At 36.3% G+C, this 18329-nt stretch overlaps 1 protein-coding gene across 14 annotated transcripts in view; it reads left to right on the top strand.

Moving 5' to 3' along the window:
• Nucleotides 1-18329, top strand: part of MEF2C (myocyte enhancer factor 2C) — a 160673-nt gene that overhangs the window by 124332 nt on the left and 18012 nt on the right. For 13 of the 14 annotated variants that reach the window (XM_023730092.1, XM_004375017.2, XM_023730096.1 and 10 more), the window contains 2 exons: nt 2778-2964; nt 5025-5072. In XM_023730092.1, the coding sequence (XP_023585860.1) occupies nt 2778-2964; nt 5025-5072 (235 nt within the window). The remainder of the gene's footprint in view (nt 1-2777; nt 2965-5024; nt 5073-18329) is intronic. The other variant, XM_023730094.1, reaches the window with a different exon arrangement.

The raw sequence follows: 18329 nt of genomic DNA, 5'->3' as shown, positions 1-18329 counted from the left end.
CTTCCTGAGGTTAGCTGACCAGGTATGGTCTGTGTAACCCCCACTTATTTGCACAAATTTGCAAGTGTTGCCTGATGGTTTTAGATACAAAGGCACCTTGATTACTTGGGAAATTCCAAGGGCTATCTTTCAGGAAACGAGCCCTGGTGGAGCAGTGGTTAAGAACTCCACTGCTAACCAAAAGGTTGGCATTTCAAACCCACCAGCTGCTCCAGGGGAAAAAGATGTAACAGCCTGCTTCCATAAAGATTTACAGCCTTGGAAACGCTATGGGGCAGTTCTGCTTTTTGCTATAGGGTCGCTATGAGTTGGAATTGACTTGATGATAGTAGGTTTGGATCTTTCAGGAACCAAAGACAAAGGCCAAATTGAGCTCTTTCTCTCACAGGGATCTTTAGGTACCCAAAAATAGTTAAATGTTTAGACAAATTAAACATTTGTAAATATTTTTAAAGAACCAACTCTGAGTAAATATGGAAGAGGGGAATCTTTGGGCTTTATTTTTTTCCAGACCGAAGTCACACCCTGGCAGTTAGTGAGCATCGACTTCACTCCAGCATGGACGCCCATCCCTTCCATGAGAATCCATTCAGTTCATTGTGTGGGTCACAGATAGTAAGCCTGTAAGGAGATAATCCCACCCCTGTAGAGTACCACTATTCTGGGTCTAGAGAGTTGCTGTATGGCTCAAGGTCCTTACAGGAAACAGATGGCACATTCAAAAGAGTAATTGAAGAGCGTTTATTACAAGGTCTGTTTACAAATGGACAGAGTTAAGGAAGCCCAGATGAGTAATGAAGTATGTCAGAGTTTGAAACCAAGAAGCTATTACCACCATAGGCCTGAAGGAGCAAGGGGAGGGAAAAATTACCAGAACACATCAAGGTCTATGCCTGTAGGTAGGAGAGAGCAACTCAAAAAGAGTGATGGTCTTCACTAGGGAAATCCAGCCTTTTCCAACCTGGGCCCGCAGGAAGGTTAGGTTGTTACTGTCAAATAATATTCTGGTATCTCTCTCCTCCCATCCTTTGAACTTCTGCTAGTGCCTCCATTGGCCAAGCTGAAGCCAGAGGGCAAAGGGAGCCTGTTTGATGCAGTCTGGAAGGGTCAGCCTCCCAAGCACAGAGCAGAGTAGAGAGGGTTGAGAGTGGCTCTGGAAGGGCAAATGGAGAGTATCTAGCATAGTTACTTCACTTTGTTATCTTAGGTGTTAGAGTAATTCCTATTCGGCCTTATAATGAAAGAATAAAATACTTTATTCACTCTTTAGACATTTATTCTACAGCATACACTAATATTTTCTGTTGTTCAGAAAGGCTCTAGAAATTTGCGGATATATTCTTTTATATTTTATATAGAACATATTATATATTCCTTGTATTTTATCAACATTTGTATTTCATTATATCACTATGTCTATCCAAAAATTATATTTTATTGCCCTGTTCACATGAGATAAAGCCTAAGAAAGAATGACTGTATTAACATATTACCTGAACATTATAATTTCCCTCTAAAACAATAAAGAATCAAAAACATATGAAAGAAAAGAAATATGAAACTTTTGCTCTTGGCAGTATTGACACGTCCAGATCGTGGAAGAAAAACAGAGAATAAGGGAACATAACTCATAGCATAATCATCACTATGATAAACAGAGTTATTGCAAATCTGTTGTATATGATGTGGGCCAGCCAATCATTCAGTAACAGGAGGTCGATGTTAGGGCTAGAGAAAAAGAATACTGAAACGGACGTCTTTGGGCCACCTGCACGTATGTGTTTAAATTTGTATAATGACCTGAGAACCCCCAAGGGAATGCTCTATGTAAACCCTGTTTCTAATATATTTATCATACATATCCATTCGTATTAAGAATGCTTCATGCTCTGACTCTGTGAGTCCTCTGGCAATATTCAAACAGTATTTTCGTTTGTAATGTTAAAAAAAAAATAGGGGTAGGGAGTTACAACTGTGATTAGTAAATGCAAGCAGAAAATAAACATGATTTTGCTTAAGCTGCCAAAATAATATTTTAAAAATTCAGTAATGGGGACCCGAATTACTCTCATTAGACATCTTCAGTTCACTAAATGTTTGCCACCTCTCTCATTTTGAGATAAAGTTCTCACCATTTGTCAGGGCAGTATATCCCAAAATGTGAAAAGTAACATATATTCTGAGCTATCATTTTCAAATGTGAATTATTGAATGATACATGCTCTGTTGAATCCTGTGTCTTAAAATGTCTGTTATCTTTAGAGTTACTTTCAAAGACAGACTTTAAAAAGTAATAATTAAGGTATATGTGCTATTCACATGCCTGGAAATGATTTTATATCATTAAACTTCTGCATAAATATGCTTCAATAAGCGATTAAAACCAAAGGCTCCGGTTTGCATTTTAATCATCCTTTTTCTCTGTGAAGTCATCAAAATCATGTACCTTTGATCTTGCAGTCATTTCTGGCACCAGATTCAGATATCACAAATGAACAGTTATTACTTAATAGAATGGAATTCAAAGACAATGGAGTCTAATGAACGGGGCTTTGTCTTAAACAAAATTGAAACATTTTCTAATAGTTGCAAAGAAAGTGTTCTAAGCACATTAAAGAAATCAATTTGTGACTGAACGTCTTGAGAGCTCTTCTTTATGGTCTTCTACACACGAAGCGGTTTTGAATTTGGAATTTTTCTTGAAAAATTTAAGGCTTTCCAGTAAGGGTTTCTGTTACTATTCTTTTGTTTTACCCGTGTTTCTTCCTGCTCCACAGGCTGTTCCACCTCCCAACTTTGAGATGCCAGTCTCCATCCCAGTGTCCAGCCACAATAGTTTGGTATACAGCAACCCCGTCAGCTCACTGGGAAACCCCAACCTTTTGCCACTGGCCCACCCTTCTCTGCAGAGGAATAGTATGTCTCCTGGTGTAACACATCGACCTCCTAGTGCAGGTAACACAGGTATGTCCTCCTAAGGACCTCATGTTAAATCATTAGAAGGAGCCAAGACTATTTTATCAACAAAATGTCAACTTTTCCGGTTTTCCATTTATGTTTCTCCATTGCTTATATCTACCCACTGCTAGGTCTTTTGCATGATAAAGCCTAATACCTTTAGCATATTTTTCTAAATCTTTCATAATCTGCAGTTTACCTTTTCAATTTATCTTTCACCAATCCCTCATGTGATTACGTTTTAACCACATGCTTTCTTAAGCTGGAAGCCAAATATGCTGTCTGCACACTTTTGTTTATGCTCCTCCCCTGCCTGGAATACCATATCACCTCTCCTGGGAAAGGAACCTCCCTCTGTGTTCTTGGTTCTTACCATTGATAGCATTTATCCCACTTAGTTATTTATTATTTTGGTCAGTTTTTAATTTATTTACGCATTAACTTATCCCAGAAAGGATTTAAGGTACAAAGGCACACAACTAGAATAATGTAGAAGTGTGAAGTTAAAAAAAATGGAGTCACAAGTGAAGTTAAGAGCACATGATAAACACATGTATACCTGCCACAAATTTGGCTCTACACTTCTAGGAGATCCTCACTGTTATATAATTCAACAGTGTCACAGAGAAAATAAATCATTATTCAAGAGGAATTTGATTATTCTTAGTACTCAGATCAAGTAAAAACATACCATAGTCTACTTTATAGAATGTGTCTATTTCCCCACTGGATTTAAAGATCCTTGAAGAGAAGAAGAATGTCCCATTGATTTGCCAGGCTCACCATAGGAACTAAGTAAATGTTGATTGACTATCACTAAATCATTCTTTCATATATCCAAAAGAAGCATCAAAAAATAATTATATTTCAAATCATACATAGCAAACCATTACGTATTTACCTTGTATGTTAAGAAATCACTCCACAGGAAGTTTCTGATATTTCTTAGGCATTTAACTGTATTAAGAGCATTTATTCACAGATGAATTTTTCCTTTAGAATGCTTAAATAGCTGCCTTTATGTAGAAAATACGGTCCAAATCAGTCAAATAAAGAAATTTTGACAAATCTTGAATCTGGTCAGTGCACATAAAGGAGTTTGTTGTGCCATTCACTCTCCAGTTTTGAATATGTTTGATATTTTTCGTAATTTTCAATATCCGTATGTATTCCTTTCAGATAATACTCAAACTCTGTTGAATTTCACATTTGATGAATTCATGCTCATTTAATTTTTTAAACCTGATGCTTTATTTTCAAAATGTTCTTTGATTGGAAATAATAAACATTTTCTTAAAATGTAGTGAACATTTCAAAAACCAACAAATAATTACAGAGTATCACTTAAAAGCAATTAGAAATTAATCTAGATGATATTCTCACTATTATTATTTCTGCTAAATCTTATTCCTTAAAAACTAAAAATAATTATTATATTCAATATCTTATTGAAACATTCCAACTCTCATAAATAAACAGTGCCAAATTTTAACGCACTTTCTTAAGTTAGCAGTGAGTAAGCATATGTTTCTAGATTTGTGGCCAGTGAAAACTTGTTTCATCTTGTCAGTCAGTAAAATTCAGGTAGTAAATAGTACCTGAATTCATTGTTGATAAATTCATGAAATGACCAAACCCCTGGATAATTAGCATTACACAGACTTAAATGTGTAAAACATATCTACAAAGAACTAAACACCAGTTGTATGGTTATCTAAGCATATGGTAGACTTTTTTTCCAACTGTCTATAAAATATCTTCTTAGGAAAAACTAAACTTCGAAATAACAAAAATGCAGAGACCATTCAAAGACTGTATTTTTTAGATGTAATCTTTCTTAAAAAAAAGAAAAAGATTCTGGTAGATGTCAGTGATTGAATGTATTTTTAATGTTTGAGCACAGCATGCCACAATAAAACAAATGTCACCTATTCCATCTGACTTAGGCAATACTTTACAATTTTGTGACACTTCGGAAAGGACAAAATACTGAGGTTGCCAAAGGCAAAGTTCTGTTCAGGGAGTCTTTAGCCTTTCTCCTTTTGATCTTTCTCTTCAATCCCTAGGTGGTCTGATGGGTGGAGACCTCGCATCCGGTGCAGGCACCAGTGCAGGTAAGCAGAGACCTCAGTGCTGCAGTGTCGTAGTTCAGGCTCTTCTACTAGGTGATTGGCAGGAAGGAAGTCTTTCGAATAAAGTTGAGAGGCCTGTGAGAGGCATGGAGAAATGGCCCCAAGAATTTCTAAAGCACTTTTCTGAAGCAAGAATGACTAACTAGAACTTAGAAGAAGACTATTTATTGACTAGAACGTTCCTTAATAAAACTTCAACAAGTTAACATAATCAGAGAATTGAGGGTTCTGATCAAATTCACTTAATCCTGGATACCTTTTCTGGCCACAAGAATACCTTTAGCCAGCCATACCATTTGTGTTCTGTGTTCATCATTTCTCATTAAATGTGAATCACTTTCCATCCAAAGAAGTACTAAACTTGTGCATATTTCTAAAAGAGAGTACATGAAGGAGGGAGTAAAATACTTAACAACCATTCAACAATACTGCTAATAAAATACAACCACATTCGGTATTAAGATGAGCTCTTAGAGAATATAAATGTAATGTACCCACATTAAAGCCCCTTAAATATATTTCACTTCTTAAGAATGTCTTACATTATGGCCTGTTGTCTCATAGTCACACTTCCTCAGGGTTTCATATCAATTCATCGTATTGCGATTATTGAGATATTGATGTCATTTTCAATGCAGAGGCAAGACAGCCCAGTACTTTTCAATGCCAACTGGAGTTTACTGTTGGCGTAAGAGGTAACCATGGTTATTTTGCAGCTGGAACATGCTGTACATTTAAAATAGTAGGAGCAGGCAAGAATGACAGAAGGTTATGTTTGAGATGTCAAAAAAAAATTCAAGTTTATTAAAATATCCATGGACAGCCTAATTAAAATATTTTGCCAGGGTCAAATATAATGGCTTGCAGATTATAAGAAAGAAGGTGAAGACAATTGGCATACAGAAACATTTTCGTAAATATATCCATTTGGGGATAATATTTCTCACTTCTGATGTTGGCTCCTCACTAATTCAGTGAATAACAAAGGAAAAGTATTAGAATGACACAGTGAATTAACAGAACGAATGGCACTAACCTGTATTATCTGTCTTTTGAAAATTAGGTAGGGTCAAATTAATAAGTGAACTCAGTACACTATTTTGCTGGAGTCTAAAATCAAACGCTCATTTTTTTTCCCCTCAAAAAATACTTTGCGGTTAGTCACCTCAAAATTACTGATCAAACCAGATCAAAGCCAGAACAATGTTTCTTAGGTTCAAGTCCCTGCCAAACACTATGGTTAGAGAGAATGGTGAGGACTAAGAATTGGGTTTTCACAGAGAACAAAACATAATATAAGAAAAATGATTTCAGTTTTATGATACTTTATGCAGTATCTCACTGCACCAGTTTGTTTGCTATTGTGGGAACAGACAATAGTGGTGATGAAAGTTATTAGAAGTAGTAAAAAAAAGTTACTAGAAGTAGTAAAAAAACGTGGGGGAAAAATGGATAACTCAACTTTGATGGAAGTGGCGTCTTGTTACTCCTTAAGAGCCGTAATGCTTTAGAATCCTATATTGAAAATAAAAAACGTTTGGTTGTTCAATTATGCTGTCATTGTCAATCCCCTGACAGGCCCTAAGTTTAATGGCCCTCCAGGGACAGAGAAGACACTCAGTCTTGTAAGCATAAAAGTTAGCCACATATAGGATATAGCATCATAGAACTAAAAATATTTTAAGAGTTTGGCTAATCCATCCTCCTACCTCAGGACCACAGCCATTCGAATGAGCATCTTCTACTTCAAAAACAGAGAAGGAAAAAAATAGAGGCTCATTTGCTCCACCCTGAAGATAACAAATACCATATCTTGATGATTATATCTTATAGCAATAAGTGTATAATTTTCAGTTTCTGTGTAGTTGTGAAATAGTTACCCACGTTTTAAAAATAGAAGAAGAAGCCATTTCTAACTTTGGTTCCAAGGAACACCTGTTGCTGATGCCACTTAGTCCTGAGCTTAGCTGTTACGTCCTGCTCACAAGCTCAGCCGTCTTCCCCTTCTTTCTCATGCCAACCAGTATCATATGTCGAAGTTGAATATATCTCTGCTGATGTCAGAGAATCACATAATACCAGGGGGAAATGAGGCCAGCCAGAATGTCTCTACATTTTCTGAAAACTAAAGCAAAATAGCCAAAAGAGACCGTCCAAATTTTGAATATTGTCATTGAAATCCAAGGTCTCAGATAAAGTTAGGAACGACAAGGCCAAATAGCGGGACTTGGCAATCAAGTTAAATAGTCTTCAGCCTTGGTAAATTTTTTGAAACATTAATTCTACATTTCAAGTCATCTCATCCTGTAAAATGGGAAAGGAAGGAAGGTGAGGGAAGAAAGTAAACTTAAATTCTATGCCTATAAATACCGAAAGACCAAAAAGGTAAGCATCCTCTTTTTCAGCTCAGTTCTGTCATAAAGTGTAGCATCTTTTCCATCCAGTCCCTTAGCCATCCCTCTCTCTCACTTATCCCATCACCTAGTGAGTCACCAAATCTTATCAACTCTGCCTTCAAGGTATTTACTAAACCTTTTTCTCCATTCCTATCTGACTGCTTTGATTTAGGCTATTCCCAGACGGACAAAAAACCAAACCCATTGCCATTGATTCAACTCCGACTCATAGTCATAGTGACCCTAGAGGACAGAGTAGAACTGCCCTATAGTGTTTCCAAGGAGTGGCTGGTGGATTCGAACTGCCGACCTTTTGGTTAGCAACCAAGCTTTTAACCACTGTGCCACCAGGGCTCCAGGACTATTTCCAGAGCCTCCTAATTCATCTCCTTGCTTTGCATTTTATCTCCTATAGTTTTCCCATGACTGCTCTTTCCCAAAGCAGTAAACTAATTACAGATCATAATTCACATGTCTGAAATCCAGCAGTGGCTTCCCAACTCTTTTCAAATTAACCATGTACCTCCTCTCTCTGATCCATCCCTACTCTCTAGTCTTACCTTCTTACCTTCTACCACTGCCATCAAGAACCCAGAACTCCAACTCTAATAACAGCAAACACACATATTGCTCTTTCTGCTTTACAAAAAGTAACTCATTTATTCTCATAATAGTCTTTAAAGTAGATACTCATATTATGCCCTTTCCACAGAAGGCGAGACTGAGGTGTAAGTAATTACCCAAGGTGAAACCCAGGCAGTCTGGCTTCAGAGTCTGTGCTTTTAATTTTAAACGCTACACTGTGCTGCCACTTGCCTTTGTATAAGCATTCCTAGGGCTTCTTTCCCTCTCCCTGCTACTGAGCACTCCTTGTCATCTGTCAGAATTCAGTGCAGCCATTCGGGAAAACCTTTCCTGACTCTTCCAGGCTCCTCTCATGGCAGCCTGTGCCTAAGTTTCCTATCTCATTGTCTTGTCATTGCAGTGTCTGGGCACATGTCTCTCTGAGCACAAACAAGTCTTACTCGGTTTGTATTCTCAACCCAAATCACAATAGTTAGGGCTTGACAGATACTCAATATATGTTACCTGAATAAAGGAAAAGTTGATCTTCTAGACATAAAATTTTAATATTGTTGATGTGAAAAAATGGAGAGAATATTTCAAGGAAATTGATGTAATTTTAAATAGGAAAATATATACCTTTGACCTATAATTCACACAAATTGGATTCTTCTGTATTGCATACAATGAATATCTAATTAACCATCCAATTAAATGACTGAGCACTGTGGGCTGATAAAGCAAAGTTTTCCTGACTTCTCTAACATACTCTAACTCTTCTAACATGCAAAACCTAAAGCACAGACTTATGGAAGTAAATGAAATGAGGGTTGGTATCTCAGATCAGCACAAATCACCTTTGAAAATAATGAACCTCTTAATCATTGCTTAAAGTGAAATAACTTCAAAGACAAAGGCAAGTGGTAATAAAGAAGTAACAAGATGGGGTTGTACTGTTGGTGTAAGGAAAATATACAGCAAGTCATTATAATACATTAGTAATAGTGACATTTCTAGGGCTTTCACTTGACAGTTATTCATCTACTACTTAATCCTTTTCTCTCAACAACCAAAATGAAAAGTCACTGCTTTTAAAATTACATTTTGTCACATCTCTGTACATTAAAGCTTTTAACGTGCTAATCTTAGTGGTTATTGATGACTGTAAGATCAAGTTCAGTTAAGGTTTTTTTAATCATTAAGTTTAATGGAAATAACCATTAGCACAGAAATGCCTTGTGTGGGATTATTCACTATCACGTTAGTGCCCTTTATTTTCACTTTAATAACATGGTTTGACTTTTATTGAGTAGACATTACCAGTATGCTCAAGGAGTAACTGACTCATGATTGAGAAACTCCCCCCACAAAAAAAAGCCTTTAGGAATCCCTTTGAAAGTTTAAGAGAATTTTATATTCTGTGTAGCTATTTGACAATAAGGCAGAAGAGATTTATGTATATTGGTTAATAATTTTAATTGGCATTTATTGTAAATTAGATATAATTTTATATAAAAAGAAACTAACAGCTGTTTCCTTATTTTGATTGTTGATTGTTTACTATTTTATGCATTTGGTTGTCAAGCATTGTCATTTCTGGAATGCTTAATTTATATGAGCTAAATATGTGGGGACTTGATGGTGGCAATATACTGCTTTGGATAAATTACTGAACAGTAAATGAGACCTGCTTTTCAGACCCAGAAAGGACTTCATCTAGTCAGACCATGGGCAGTAACTTAGCACCTTTGAATTTAGTACTCATATTGGAGATAATACGCAAATACCTTTAGGGTCCATTCACATGCAAATAATTTATGATCATATAAACATAAACTTTACTTACATCATGATTTTGTAATTTATTTAGCATTGAAAAAGGAAAAAGTATCATATTACAAAATACGACTAAGTGGGAAGAGAAAAAGGCCAAGGGTATTTAATTATTCTCTATCAGTATCATTGTTTTTAAGTGTTTGTTTTTAGGAATACTTATCAAAAAAAATTTTGGCTGACCTTCTTATCAGGCATAAAGACTTCTCTGCAATTCTTAGCTAATAATTTAAAATATTGGTGAAGTGGTTAAAAACTCGGTCTAAAAAATTGGTTTTAATGAGTTTGCATTTTTGTTGCCTACAGAACACAAATTCAGATTGCAGTATTCAAGAAAGGGGGAAGGATACTATTTAATTATTCTCAAATAAGAAAACTACGTTTTTTATTAGTATAAAGATATAATTTTATAAGACTCCTTGAAATATCTTTAAGCATCAAATGAAAAAAGGAATACCTAGGTTAATAGCTGAGTTCTCATTTTAAAAGTAGTATTCTGTTGATTTGAATTGTTCTGAGTGAAAACTCTGAATTCATTCACAGTTTTGCCTTGGGAGTTGACCCCAGGCATAAATAAAGCTCCAGTGATACTGCTTTGTTATTATTATCCTATGAAATTAAGTAACAATTATATTTTTTAACCAAAACCAAGGCTATCTAGATTTATTAAAGGAAAAAAATGAAGTACTCTAATTGGATGATCTCAAGCATGTGATATATAGGCACTGCCAAGAAAATTGATGTCCACTTCCCATATACAAGAGCTGACAAATTAGAGATAAAGCAGTACCTTGACACCATTCTCTGTGTGCTGATGTTGAAGTGGAGAGGCAAGTCAGAGAAGATAGACGAGAACGTTACAGGTTAAATCATGATATCGTACAATCTACTTTTAACCCCTTTGGCTTGATTTAACTCTTAAGGAGTTTGATTTTGAAAGGGAAAAACATTTCAAATTACAACTGCCTAGAGAGTGTTTAAGGAGCCTTGGTGGCACAATGGTTAAGCGCTTAGCTGCTAACAGAAAGGTTGACAGTTCAGACAAACCCAGCGTCTCCGTAGGAGAAAGACTTAGTGATCTACTTCCGTAAAGATTACAGCCTAGAAAACCCTATTGGGCAGTTCTACTCTGTCACATGGGGTTGTTACGAGTCAAAATCGACTGATAACACCCAGCAACAGAGTGTTTAGCAGATTTTAGAGCCCTTTGTTTATGATTTCTGACTTCACAATTGTATCCCTTTTTTTCCCCCTATTCAATTATATTCAGTAAAGCAATGTGAAAATCCACTCATACTCCCATTGATTTAACTGAAGAGTGTAACTGATAAGAAAACTTTGCTCCTTTTTAATATTAAATTCGAACTGTTAATGTTTTCCCCTGAAATATTAGTTTTACTCAGATTTTTTTCTCCTAGAAATCTTCTTTCTTCATACACTTTTGATTTCTCTATTCCCTGTTTTGGGCATCATTATCAGATTTTATTTGGAGATGATCTGGAAAGAAAAGCACTTTTCATAATTATCAGTGGTGTGAAGTTGTGTACCAACAGACAGCAGATACTAAAGGATAGGTGTGGTTTAAAAACCCCCTTTTTTGGAAATCAGTTTTTACCTACCAGGGACTTTCTCACTTGGTGCTTCAAGGTTTTCACCTAGGAATATAATTGGTTGTTTTTAGTCAACAACTGTCCAAACTGTCCAAAATCACTTAGATTTTGCAGTTAGACTTACATAGGATATTTTTCACGTGAATTTCAATTCAGGGAATATAGTAATGTTACACCGTCATATTTGAAAGATCCTTAACTACTTTAAAGGAAACTATATTGTACCAAAACCTTGGATAGTTTGTTTCAGTTCCTTATCTATAGATGTGTCCAGAGTTCTAAGTATCCACTGGGTTTCTTTATATTTTTCCATTTTAATTGTTTTAACTGGACTTAAAATTTAGTAGTTAACTTTTTCTAAACACCATGCCCTCCTCTCACAATTTCACAATCTTAGAGCCCTCTTACTGCCTCTAGTTGTGGTAAAGAGCTTTTTACATTGTATTTATACTGTAAGAAAAAAAAAACTCTACTAATATAGGGGCACTGGTGGCACAGTGGTTAAGCATTTGGCTACTAACCAAAACGTCAGCAGTTCAGATCCACCAGCCGTTCCTTAGAATCTCTGTGGGGCAGTTCTGCCCTGTCCTATAGAGTCACTATGAGTTGGAATCAACTTGACAGCAACGGGTTTGGTTTTTTATACTGATACAGGTTACTATAATATAGTAAAATAGCACATCTAAATCTATGGTTAATTTACATACATGAATATAACATTAATTTACATAATAATCATGATAAAGGATATCTTTGGTTTACTCTAATATTAAGCAACTCAGAGAAAATTATAAAATCATGGAGACGTATCTTTTGCTCAAGCCGTAATTTGGAAAAATATTCCAGAGATAGATATTCAGAATAATGAAATAACTAAGGGACATGCATGACATACAAGCTCCTTTAGGGCTGACATATTGCCCTTGGAAGTTCTGTGAGTTTCCATTGTGAAGGATCATTGTAAGAACCATGCAAGAATATCTAGCAAGGCATCTACCATAGTTTCTACCACAGACCACAGAATAAAAAAAAAAAAAAAAAAGTTACCATCGAGTCAGTTCCAACTCATGGCAACCCCATGTGTGTCAGAGTATAACTGTGCTCCATAGGGTTTTCAATGGCTGTTATCTTTCAGAAGTAGATTGCCAGGCGTTTCCTGCAAGGCAACTCCGGGTGGATTTGAACCACCAGTCTTTCGGTTAGTAGCCAATCACTTAACAGTTTCTGCCACCCAGAGCATAAAATCCCTGCTTTTAATAAATGTTAGCTATTGTTAATATTATATTACCTATATCCTTGATTTTCTAACCGCCCCACCCCCCACCCCCGCAAGAAGTTAATTCAGTGCAATTCCTGTAATATGTGTTAAATGTGCAGTGAGTGAGTGATTGGCAAGCGGGTAGCTCTCTTGGAGGCTTCGCAGAGATGTCCGCCATGGCCCCCATACTCAAGGGTGGGAATGAAGCAGAGTAATACATCTGAGGCCGAATGTGAACGCAGTGCAGTGCAGTGCAGTGCAATGCAACACATTTCCTTTGGAACATTATGAACTTCTGATGTGTTTGTAGCAGTTGTGTAAATGTTAAAACCACAAGTAATTATTCTTTCTCTTCTGTCACGTTCTCTCTAATTTATGCTGTCTCAATATTTTTGTTTATAAAAATGACTGAGTGAGCGATTGTGTCAATAATGAAGACACCCCCTCATTTTTAGCAAAGAGACAGCCCCAAAATCACAAGAAGTGAACAATTAAATGAGTCATAAATCTATCATTCATGTTAAGTGGAATTTTTAAAGATAGGAAGGTTCAATATCACTTTTATGGTGCAATTAAAACTATCCCTTCAGTAAAGCACTACCCAAAGCAGGGCAATATATTTCGAGTGCCCTGATGCACTAGAAATGTCAGCTTGTCCATTTCTTCCTTATTTGCAAATGGAGCTGTTATTTAGAGAGAGAATGGAATTCAAGGATACATTCTAAATCTGAAACATCTGGCTTTTGTAATAATGTAGTGGAAGCGGCCTGGGTTTTGGATTCAAATCAAAGCTCTCCCACCCACTGACAGGGTGAGCTCAGGCAAGTCACAAGGCACCCTGAGCCTCAATTTCCTCATCTTTGAAAAGTTGGGACGAGGATGCCTAGTTCACATGACTAATAGGACAAATGAGAGTGGTCACTAGCATAGGCACTCTCAATCTTTGGAAAACCAATTTAGTAGTAAGTAAAAATTGTTTACTTCTGCCTTAGAGTCCAGAGCTCTGATGGTATTGATTTATGCTGTGTATTTAAAGTTTTGTGTCTAGTTGGCAGGTACACTATTTCACCAACGATCACTAAACAAAACACAGTCCAAGAAAGAACAAGAACAAGTAGGCTAGATGTTGAATTCACGAAGCCCTGGCTCAGCATCCAGGGTGACCTGGTCAAGCAGAAGAGACAAGTCCCTTTTTAGAATGTCTGCTGCCCTCTAACTGGTACAGCCAAGAATAGTCTTGGCATTGGTGTATTCTTGGGGTATTTTTCTAAGAATACACCACAGCAGTCACTGAGGTTTCACAGGAGTTTCTTCAGAGTATAACATTATATACTATTCTATTATTAGTTCCCTAAGAAACCCCCAGAAAGAGCAGAGACTTGATTTTATGTTTAAGAATCTGTAATCAGAAGTCTTTAGCAGGATATGAATCAGAAGTCTCATTTGCCCCCATTATACATTAAGCGTATTGAAAGTTTCATCATTCCCAGATTTCTGAGCCCAAGTGTTTTGTGGTTGCCTTTTCCCTCAGAGCCATCCCATGAAAAAGATCACCTTTTTTCTCAAAAAAAAAAAAACAACCTAATGATGATTCACGACAGCTGAATCACTTGTAGTTCCTACAGCTTTTAACAGGCTTTCAGGCAGTCAGGGCAGAATGAGTACAGGACTGAAGTCTAGAAAGTCACAATATTTTTCCACTAAAAAACATTTTAAGAGCATTACTGCTAGTAACGGGTTTAATGTGCAAATTTATCATATAAAATCTGAGGGAATCTCCTATGAAAAGACATGTTCATTTGAGACACAAAACAATGTCCTGATAGGGAAACTAACTTCTTATTTTAAAAACATTTTAGAAGTCAGAGAGAGAATTAATTGTTATGAGCATTATTATATATGTAACACCTCTGGTTTAGCAAAACAATATGCTGTAAATGTTTTCAAAATTGTTCTAAAAAAAATCTAAGAGGGTAAAACACTTTGCTGAAGTAAAAGCAAGCAAATCAATACCATCAGAGGTTCAACTATAGGAAGCTTAATGTTTTCCTGTGGCAGTTTTCTCCAAATTCCCAAAAATCAGATACCATTAACAAATTACTAAACAAAGCAATTTTATTCATCCGTGTATTAGAAATTGTTTTCCAGATAACAACTAATAGCAGATACAATATAATAGTAGATGTTTTGCTGTCATGTTGAGTGGTTCTGATAAAAGCTGGTCTCCTAAACTGATAGTAGGTAGTTAAGTATCTTTACCTTCTGAGTCTATTGCAGAAAAGATTATTGGCTAAAATATTACAAAATCTACCTTTAAGAGCATATTCAATCATCCATTTCAAATAGCACACTGTAAGTTAAACAGCTGCTCTGGTGTTTAATGTAGCTAAATCCAATATTTCCTATTAGTAAATATTTATTTATCCAGAAGGATATCAGAAATATGACTTCGAGCATCACCTTCTTTGCCTCTTCATGTAAATTCAGCATCTTCTGAACCTGAACTTCTATTTATGATCCCAAGTTGACCATGTAATGTGCCCCTGGAGCTTCTACATCACCTCATTGGTTTAGGAGGACCTTTGAGTCTCCTGTCTCTGTTCTCACATTTGTTTCCTCTCTTTCTTTGTGTTCTATAATTTTAGAATGAGACTTGACTCACAGGAGTTTTCAGAATCACACAGCATGACCGATTCTTGAGGAGCAGGGCAGTGTTGACTTCAGGGCATGGACTCTGGACACTGCTTGAGTTCAAATCATGGCTCCTCCAGGTGTTAGCTGTTTGATGTTGGGCAAGTTACTTGATATCTCTGTTCTTCAGTTTTATCATTATATAACATATGGCTACTATCGGTACCTCATAAGGTTATCCTTGTGAGGATTAAATAATTTTTATATCCACATATAATAACAAACACTTACATAGCATTTACTAGGTACCTGGTACTATTCTGGGCACTTAATGCATGCTTGATATTGTTAATATGATTGGTGAATAATACATATAGTGTTTACTGTTATTAATATTTCTACTGCATGGCCATGTTGGTAATGACTGCCTCAAACATGTCTGGGGTCTCTGATTCGGATTACTACTTTTATGTTCTTTCACACTAATGAAATCATTGAGAAAACTAGGACTCAGTCGTGTTGAGGGAACTCTAACAGAAACCTAGATTTATTGGCTTTATCCTCCATTGTCCTCAACTCTGAACTGCTTTGTAAATCTTTTCACCCTGCTGCCTCATCCAGACCTGTTCCTTGTGTGCTCTATAGCAGGAGCATCCTAACTAGCTTTCCTAATAGCAGTCTAAGCCCTTGAATCTCCTTTCCATTGCCACTACTGTTGTTTGCCTAACACACAGAGTTAACGATGTCACCCACCACTCAGAAGCTATCTTTGGCTACTCATTTTCTATAGTATAAAGTTCAGTGTAACATTAATATGGTCTGGAGGGCCGGATGTTAGCCAAGCCAACATTTCCAACCTCTGGAAACTGCATGCTGTAAAATAGCTGGTATTTCATCTTCATTCAAGAGGAATGATCTCGTTGCATCAAGAAGTGAGTCCTTCTCAAATACAGTAGGGACTCAGGTTTCTCTATCATGCACTCCCTCCCTCCAGGAAGTCTCTCTCTCTAAACCACAGAATAAAATTCTACTCACCCTTCATTGCTACCTTTCCATCATTCTTTTCCTAGGATATAATGCAGCTCATATTTTTATGGAAAGTTCTGTATGAATAAATTATCCCTGAGATTCATCTTAATATAGAAACAACCCTTGGCAATAAACAGTTGTCAATGTGGAAGAAAAGATCCAGTGTCTTAATGAAAGTTTTCACTTTCATTAGGGAAAATTTCTGCTTTGTTTGATGCTACCACTTGCTGTTAAGCTAAGGTAATATGCTGTGAAATGATTAACAGGTGCAACAGGTGAAAAAAAGCTTCAATTACCTCTCTATAAACAAATTTAATAAGTGGGTCCTCGCATGATTTCTTGGCTTTTACATTATATGGTTGATAAGTAGCTTGTCTCAGTCATATACTTGGTCATCAATATGCAGTCATTATCTAATATACAAAATTGTCAAAAGCAGCATATAAAGAAGAGAGATCCTTGTTTGAAATTAACAAGTTATTCATTACATTTTCAATTCTTATCCCACATTTCCTCAGTAACTTAACTTTTAGTATCATCCAGAATAATTCCAACATATTCTATATATCTGTTTTGTGAGCACCTGAAGCATTTAAAGAACTAGTGCTTTACATACTATCACCACCTCTAATTGTGGCAAGAATGTAGAGGAACGTGAGTTCAACACAGGCTGAAGTTGTCTGAAAGGCTTCATGAAAGAGTTGGGACTTTAGCTGATCCTTAAAGGATGAATTTAATTAGATAGGAGAGAAAGCACTCCCGGTTGGGGAACTGCTAGAGAAGAGACTCGGGCATATTAAGAGGACGCTGAGCCTCGCTGTGGCCATTGGAAATTAAGTTAAATTGATAGAGTGGGTCAAACTGTAGACAGTCTTGAGAGCCAGGCAGGGCACTGACCCAGCAGGAGGTTAAGCAATATATGAAAAGGGAACATAATGGAAGTGGCAGTTGAAAAAGATTTCCTTGGGTGGATTGGGACTGTACATTAAATTTGGCATCATCACACATACACACAAAAGTTTGCATACAGCTTTGAGGAATTCACAGCCTTCCTGAACCCCATCTTCAGGCCTGGTGGAAAAGGCTTCAGCTAGATACTAGGGACCCAGATGGGGAGTTAGTGAAAGATCCTAATCAAACAATGATGAAATCCTAAACTAGGATGGTGGCAGTGGATATGGAAAGAATAGGTGCAGCCAGAAGGCATTTTTGAAGAAAATTTAACAAGATTTGGTATCTGATTGGATATGCAGTTGAAAAGTGGATATGCAGTTGAAAAGGGGGAGGGAAGGGTCAACGATGACAAGGTTAATTTGGGAAATTGATAAAAAGATGATGCTGGTGAAGAAATTGGCCTTGGTTTATAGGGACTATTTTTCTGTTTTGTGCTTAGTAGTTTTATATGCTTGTATTTATAATTGAGAGTCCAGAAAAATACAAAAAAGTAAAAAGGCTCATAATGTCTAAACATCCAAAGAAGAGAAAGTTCCAGAACTTTGGGTTCAAAGAGAGCTACATGCTCAGTTAAGCTCTGTGAGACAAGGCAAAATGTCCTCCTCATAACATCTTAAGCCAGGAATATGTTCTTTGAATTTACAACTTCTTAAAATAGGAGTCAATTTAAAAAAAAAAAAAAAACAGCAGCAAGTGTTTGCAAGTTAACCAGGGAGGCAAAAAAAAAAAAATTTCTCCTAACACCGCATTTCAAGTCGGTATATTTACACTAATTTTAATATGAGTGTTTAGAAATTTGCAACCAGTAGAGGTAGATTCTATTATCCTTTATACAAATTAAATTATGAATGCCTAAATTGTTCTTTTTTATGAAACAATATTTTTAATCAAATGAAACTATAAAACAAACTGACTCTAAAGTTGGTCTGTTCTTCATTTTCTTATAATCTATAATCAGGAAATC

The sequence above is a fragment of the Trichechus manatus genome, unplaced genomic scaffold (genome assembly GCF_000243295.1).
Source record: "Trichechus manatus latirostris isolate Lorelei unplaced genomic scaffold, TriManLat1.0 scaffold00032, whole genome shotgun sequence".
In the NCBI taxonomy this organism is placed as follows: Eukaryota; Metazoa; Chordata; class Mammalia; order Sirenia; family Trichechidae; genus Trichechus; species Trichechus manatus.
Note: the sequence above shows the minus strand (reverse complement) of the source record. Positions and strands in the feature narration are given on the sequence as shown.